Source organism: Austrofundulus limnaeus, unplaced genomic scaffold (genome assembly GCF_001266775.1).
Source record: "Austrofundulus limnaeus strain Quisiro unplaced genomic scaffold, Austrofundulus_limnaeus-1.0 Scaffold14, whole genome shotgun sequence".
Lineage (NCBI taxonomy): Eukaryota > Metazoa > Chordata > Actinopteri > Cyprinodontiformes > Rivulidae > Austrofundulus > Austrofundulus limnaeus.
The window spans coordinates 4,513,833-4,521,371 of NW_013952416.1; the positions used below are offsets into that span (position 1 = coordinate 4,513,833).

At 38.3% G+C, this 7,539-nt stretch overlaps 1 protein-coding gene across 1 annotated transcript in view; it reads right to left on the reverse strand.

Annotated features, from left to right (window-relative positions):
* Positions 1 to 7,539, reverse strand: part of ppargc1b (peroxisome proliferator-activated receptor gamma, coactivator 1 beta) — a gene marked incomplete at its 5' end in the record, with an annotated part of 40,520 nt that overhangs the window by 24,858 nt on the left and 8,123 nt on the right. The window contains 1 exon segment of the mRNA XM_014002750.1: positions 4,935 to 5,135. Coding sequence (XP_013858204.1) covers positions 4,935 to 5,135 — 201 coding nt within the window.

A 7,539-nucleotide genomic window follows, 5' to 3' on the forward strand; every position in this document is an offset into this window, starting at 1 on the left:
GAATCTCACATTTTGTATCTTGGTTTTAACCTGGATCTGTTYTTTTTCCCCTTTTCATTCAGTTTTGGTGAAGATATGCAGGGTTGCTTTTAGGGYTGTGTATTGGCAAGAATTTGGCGATACGATACATATCATGACAGAGGGGTCACGATACGATATATCCCGATATATTGCGATACTGTAAACAAGGCGATATATTGCGATTTTTTTGTCCAAAAATTCTATTAAATAAAAACCTCTTACTGGGGAAAAAATGAAAAACCAAAATTCATCATCTCAGAAATTTCTAATATTGCATAGACATATTTTTGATACATTTAGCTGTGTTCTGCTTTGTATGTGTTTTATTTTATTTGTTTCATACAGTATTTCATCCATGTTTTCAATTATTAGACTAAATTTGACAATAAATAGTTTGAAAATATATTTTTTGCAGCTTTTAGTTTTTAACATTAATTTACAATTTGGTCACCCAACACTTAACAATAGCATCTACCTCAAAAGGTAGAGGAGCCAATTGTCTGGCTCACTGCTGCCAACTAGTGGTCAGAGGCTGAACTACAACATTAAAATGAACGGCTGGCTGGAAAGTTGACATTTTAAACCTTAATAAAAAAATCGATACAGGGCTTTAGAATATCGATACAGTATTGGGAAATAAAATATCGCGATATTTCAGTGTATCAATATTTTCTTACACCCCTAGTTGCTTTAGTTTTATTTAGTTTTATTAACGTCTCGTCGAAAAGCTTTTGTTTGTATCTATTTTTTTGTTTTATGGTTTACCTTCATGGTTGATTTTCTTACAGTGTAACCATTCCTATCAATAATAAACCATTTTAGAAATGCGCATAGCGAAAGCCTCGCTTTTCAGGGTCAACTGGAATAAAAGCTGAGTTTGCAATGAAAACGCGATAAAATCAAAAAGCATGTTTATGAAAAATTACGWCTATGATCCTAAARGAAAGTTTAACACAAATCAGTTCATCAAATACATCAGGTTGGTTTAACAGTTACCTGTTGAATTCATGTAWTTATAATAGCTTTTCTATAACTACCTCAGATTTTTCACAATAAAACCTCTAAATGTGAGGTCGGCCCACTTCACACATTTGTGATCATTTCTAACTACAAAAGGTCCGATCAAGATGTACACAGCTTTTACATGCATATCAATGTTTTCATAAGGATTTGAAGTAGTTAATGTTTATAAACYATGAATAAAATGTGGATTTCTTTAATCTAAATAAGCCGAGGAGCTTTAAAAGGACTGATGTGGGAGCAGARGAGAGGCTCAGCTGTGAGGTCACCTGCATTCTCAGTGCTGGACAGCAGAGGGCAGCGCCACGCTCAGGAGTCCTGACGAGAAACCACTCAAATGATGGACGCACACACGCACGCACACACACACACACACACACACACACACACACACACCTGGCAGCTTCAGAGTAAAGAGCCTAATGTTATTACACCAGGCTTTTCTGTGTGAGTGGATGTGAATGTCAGGTTGCTATTTTTACCACTGACAGTGCTCGCTGTGGAAACAGTCAGGACGATATGATTTATATTTAGCACGGTGAAGTATTCTGCTTTCTGTCGGGGCTGCTCAACGTCACCGCTGGGTTTACGTCAGCAGGCCTGCAGGTCGAGGTCAATCCCCAAAAAACTCTCACAGACATTTAGGCCTATTTTCTACGAGTCATAAGGATGATAAAAAGAGAAAAGCGTACTGCTGGCTCGTCTTCCTGACAGGCAAATTAAATAAATTTGTCATTAAGTTGCTGACTGCAGACGCCGTCAAACTACGCCTGTGGGAAATCATTCATTAAGTCGAGCAAAGGTAAAAAACTGACAGTGTTGAGATTTTGTGGAAAGAATCTGTGTGCATGTGAGTGTTATATCAGCTGCTGGAACTATGATGCAACACCGACATGACAGAGTTACAGTCAAGATAACTTCAGCTCCACTTTTACTGTTAATGATCAGAGGAAAGTTCAATTTGGGTTTAAGACAAGAAAACAGGCAGCAGACTACAGTAAAATGTAAAGAAAGTGAAGAAATGTGAGGTTTTCACCTGTATGATAGATTTCACCCTTAATTTAAAAAGTTCAGTTTGCATCTAAATTCAAAATAAAAGGAGCAAACGTGTAATCAGGTTTGTTTGAGTTGAAAACTTAAATATCTTCATAACCCACTGCCTTCATTCTGTCTCTGGAGTGAGATAAAACTTAAAAACAGACAGATATCTGTGAAGCCTTTAAAGCTGAACCAGACCAGTCGTTAGGATCATTAAACACTAACCTGCTGCTGGTGGTTTGTTTTGGGCCAAAACAAAATTTTCACGGCAGTTAAGTTTTGGAAAAACAGTCAGTTCTGTCCTGATGACAGCTACGTTGGATAAATTCATCATCATCTGATCTTTATCCCCTCTGTTTTCAGTCAGATCCTGTAACATGTGGCTTTACAACGGTCCGGTTTTCAAACTGAACTTTATCCACGTTTTTCATCACATGGAGGCACATTTTCATTTAGAAAAGTTTCAGTTTTTCTCACTAATAAGCTTTGTGTAAATGAGATGCAAATGTAGCAGAAAATCTTTCTTTTTAAAAATATTCAGCGATTTGTGGGCGGGGTCTAGAAAATCTAGAGTTGCGCCACTCAAGGTGGAACCCTGTTGGAGTAGCTCTGTTACATTTATTCTGAGATATTCTCTTTTTTTAATTACTCTTTCCTTGATATAAATCCCTTTTTTTGGATCATTGTTCCCTCTGCTATTAGACGCTGTGCTGCTGGAAGGGTTTTTATTAACACATATCTTGCTTTTGGACATTTGTTATGATGCTTAACGACAGCAACATGGTGGTTTGTTATAACTGGGAGCAGCTGACTAACATGTTAAAAGCTCAAAAAAGACCTCAACTACTACAAATCCCAGACGAGTTGAGAAGGAGCAGCTCTGGATGCAGAGCAGGAGCAAAGAGGAGAGAAGGAGGAAGTTCAAACCATCTCTTCCATCAATCATGATGGGCAACATGAGATCGTTGGAGAACAAGTTGGACGGACTCCAAACCCTAACAGGAATTCAGCCAGAGTTTTCTGACCACATGATGACCAACCCTGAGATCCCTCTTCAGACTCAAACTACAACAGCTGTAAGACGGACCACTACAGGACATCCTTCCTGCCCGCAGCCATCAGTATCTGTAATAACTTTAAATTAAACAAGATAATACGAGTTACAACAACATTTAATTTTCCTTTGGGATGAACTGAATTGAATTGAATTGAATTTCCCTTTGGGATGAATTGAATTAATTGGACTGGACTGAATTGAATTGTCTAATTCAGGTTCAGGCTAATTTTAAAAAACTTAAAGACTTACTGTAGATGGTGATGGTCGTGGGCTACGAAACAGGAAAAATAGCTAAATTTTTGTAATCCAAATAAACACAACCATCATTCAAACTGGTAGATTTTCAGGTTTAAAACTAAAATCAGAACGTTCACAGAAATAATCCAGGATTTACCTTTAATGATACGTGACTAAAAGAGCATTCAGCTGTTTCTAACAAGACCACCACCTCTGTCTTACTTCTGTTGCTCCCATCAACTCTTGCAAAACCATTTAACTTGTAACTTAAAGTTAATAAATAAATCTTTACAGAAGGATTTGTCTATTAGCTCTGCTCAGAGTGGAATTACAAATTAGAGTAGCTTAAAGAGTATTTACACTTTAGGTATTCAGCCACCCAGCTCCACTCATGGCTGCCAAACAATGACATCTTTGTAGGGTCCCACCAAACCAGAGGGGAACCCTGCAAGCAGGTCTTTGTGCTGAGAAATGGAGGATATTCAACCTGACGAGTGAAACAGGGCTGAAATCATCAGTTTGTTGTGGGGAAAGAACTTCCCGCTTCAATTAGGCTCCAGAGTCGCGTGCAGGCCGTCATTCTTCTGACAGAAAACACACGAGGCTCAATATTCCCCCTGAAGAGATGCAACAATTTGTTGTTCTTGTGTGATGAGATGAAGGCGCGAGGGGCTCAGGTGCAGCAGCTGATAACGGAGGGAGGAAGAGGAGAAACAAGGTTTGTTCCCAGGGTTGTTGGTGGAACGACAGCGAGAGCAGCAAACGGGCTTAAAAACAAGATAAATCTGGCGTTTGGATTGCTGTACTTATAAAGACTCGTGCGTTATCATTTTGCCGACCCTGACGAGTAAAGAGACAGAAATACCATCATTCCAATTCTGCAACGAATGCAATGAACTTAGTCCTGATTATCTGAGCCTAAATTTAGACCACATTAAGCTCAAGCAGCTTAAGTCTTATTGCTTCATTTATGTTCCACACAAACAGCATCATCAGTGTGAAAAACACGCTGAAACTCCACATTTAAACAACCGATCGTGTCGTTTTTACATCGTTTTGTTAAAAGAACAAGTTTGAAGTTGAGTTTTTAGAGAATATTGGTTGTTTGTTTCTATCTGCAGTTATCTTTATTCCCATTCTTTAAATCCAGCAGCACGCTGGCAGAACAGGACTGGATGAAAAGAGTTTTTTGTTTTTTGTGCCTTAGCGCCGCTCCGTTTCCCAGGAGTTAAAGACAAACTTTGAACGTCGCTGGCTGTCTCGGAGAACATCAACGTTAAAAACTGCTACAGAGATTAGAACATTGGTGAGAAAGAACGAGGGAGAGCGTGGAAAAGAAAAGAAAAGCACGTTGTGAGACGGGTGAGGAGGAATAAATGGTGTTTGAAGTGTGAATTAAAGGATCCACTTTAGAACTACGAGGGTAGTGATAGTGGCCTTGAACACGGCTTTGGACAAGTCCTAAACTGCGGTTCAGGACCCGGTAATGAAGATGAAAGTGTTTTCTTAATGTCATCTTTAAACCAGAACATAACGGCACAAGTAAAACAGATATTCTTACTAAAGAAAGGTCCTCTGTTTCAGCCCCCAGGGACTGACTGAAGTCTTCAGCCTTTAGGGGGAGACTCTCCTCGTCTTCCTCTTCTTGACTGGGCTCCTCCCCCAGGGTGGGGAACACGGAGAGTTTGCCCACCTCGGCGTCCACGATGCCGTCCAAACTGTCTGTCAGCACGGCCAGCAGCGTCGCATTCTCCTTTTCTATCTGGTGGGAGTCAGACACAGAGCAAACGGTGAGGAGGTCAGCAGCAGTCCAGTCAAAAGGCTGCAGAAGGTGACAGGTGGTTTAAAGGGGCTGTGGCATCATTTTTTTGTAATAAATACGAATGCATTTCTGGAAAGACAACACTGATAAAATATTGCAGAACAAACGCCACGCCTCTGAGATGGACGGTTGTTGAGATATTCAGATGTGAAATAACAGGAAGTGATGTCAAAGGGGAAATGCTTGCAACTAACAACAGCTAACAACTCAGACTGTAGAGAAGAATCTGATGTTTCTTTAGATGCTTTTGAGTCACTATCAGAGAGCTGAAGAAGAGTCAGGGTTTAAATATTGCTTTAATAAACAAAAGACAAAAGAGTTCCCCTTTGATGTCACTTCCTGTTTCACTTTGGCTGAGCCAAGTTCAAAAGAATATATAACAGTTATGTGGCAAAATGGAAAACGTGTTTTATGTCAAGTTTCTTAATTATTTTCATTTATTTATTTTTAAATTTAAGTCATTCATAAAAACAATAAAAAGTCCATTAAAATAAAGTAAATCAATTATTGAATGAAAACGGGCGATGAAGGAATAAAAATTTTTTTATGTTTTAATTTTTGTACTTGAAGAATATGCTTTGTTACAAGCAGTGATTTATGAATATTTACATTTTGGTTTATTTGAGCAAAATGGATGTTTTTATTTTTATTTTTTTACACTGGCACCCGGTGATTACAAACATAGTTGTATTGGTAATGTTTGGAGTAGAATTAAATAATTACTGAACAAATCTGAAAACTGATTTTGCTTAAACTGCAGTTTAGTTTAGCTTAGCTTAGTTTAGTTTAACTTAGTTTAACTTGGTTTAGCTTAGCTTAGTTTATCTTACTTTAGTTTGAGTTAGTTCAGTTTAACTTAGTTTAACTTAACTTAGCTCAGTTTAGCTTAGCTTACTTCAGTTTAGTTTAATTTAGCTTAGTTTAGTTTAACGTAGTTTAACTTAACTTAGCTTAGTTTAGTTTAACTAACTTGGTTTAGCTTAGCTTCAGCCTGAGTCACACTACAAGATTTTAAAACAGTCGGCCGATTTTCAAGGACTGAGACACACGTGAGGATAAAAAAATCATGAATCTACCAGGTTTGGTCCTACAGTGTGTGGTGTACAGCCACACAGCACAGAGACAACACAACACACATGAAAAGGTAATTCACTCATGAACATTCAAATGTCAGATATTAAATCACGCGAGACTTCCTGAAATCTCGTGAGAATTCAGATGTCCGAGGAGAAATCTCATGTGACCTCCAGAGAGACGTGAGTTCAGAGTAAATAAACGTTTGCAACAAGGAAGAAACAATGTTGATCGTTTGTGGACTATTTTACAAAAGGAAAACTAATTCAGGACTTTTAACATCCAGCAGACTTTCTGCTGAGTCATGACAGTTTTTTTGTCTCCTGTATTTTGGAATCCCCTCCGTGTTTACGTCACCTCGCTTTCTGATTGGCTACACGTCTCATTCTTAGGCTGAGAGCTCAGGTGAACACTACACACACTGTGATATCGGGCCAAAAAAAATCAAACATGTCCCCGATTTGAGGTCGGAGCGGTCCTGACGTCCTTCCGAGCCGACTAGATCACTCTTAACTCACCAGCCATGGCGAGAATATCTGCTCAGATTATCTTTAGAGCCATCACCATAATCTGGACTTCCTTAAGATTATCGGAAGAGCAAAAATCGGCCTGATTTGCTTGTAGTGTGACGCCAGCCTAACATGAACTATCATCTTACAAAACTCACAAAAACTCTCCAGTAGTTTGACTGAAAATTATTTCTGTATATATGTTTTATTAGTTACTTGTGTCCTCGACCTAAATAAACACATTGTTATGGTTACAGTATGACAGACGAGACTCAATATAAAGATATTATTTTCTTCTTTTCTTCATCCTTCTTTCTGTAAATTCTTGTTTTGTCAGTTAAATTCATTTTTTCTTCATACAGTAAGTTTTACTCTTCTAAATWCATTTAATTGTAAAATAGGCTTTTAAACTTGACACAAATATGAAAAAAGTAAAACTTTTGTGTCTAAATGGGAGGAATAAGTTTCATCAGACAAAAGCTCTCCACTCTGTTGGAAACGTTTTAGTCATGAAGACAGTTGGAAAATCATCATCCTCTGAATGATTTATACATCTCGACTGGATTAGTGCCTAAAAATTACTGTCATYTATAGACAAAAGGATTCTTTTTAAAGTCCTGTATCTGTCCTGAATCGTTCCAAATATTCTCCTCTTCTGTTTTTTTTCATCCATTCAATCCAGTCAAATGATCTAAAGCAGGGGTGGGCAATCCTGGTCCTCGAGGGCCGCAGCCCTGCATGTTTTATTTTTTTCTCTGCTC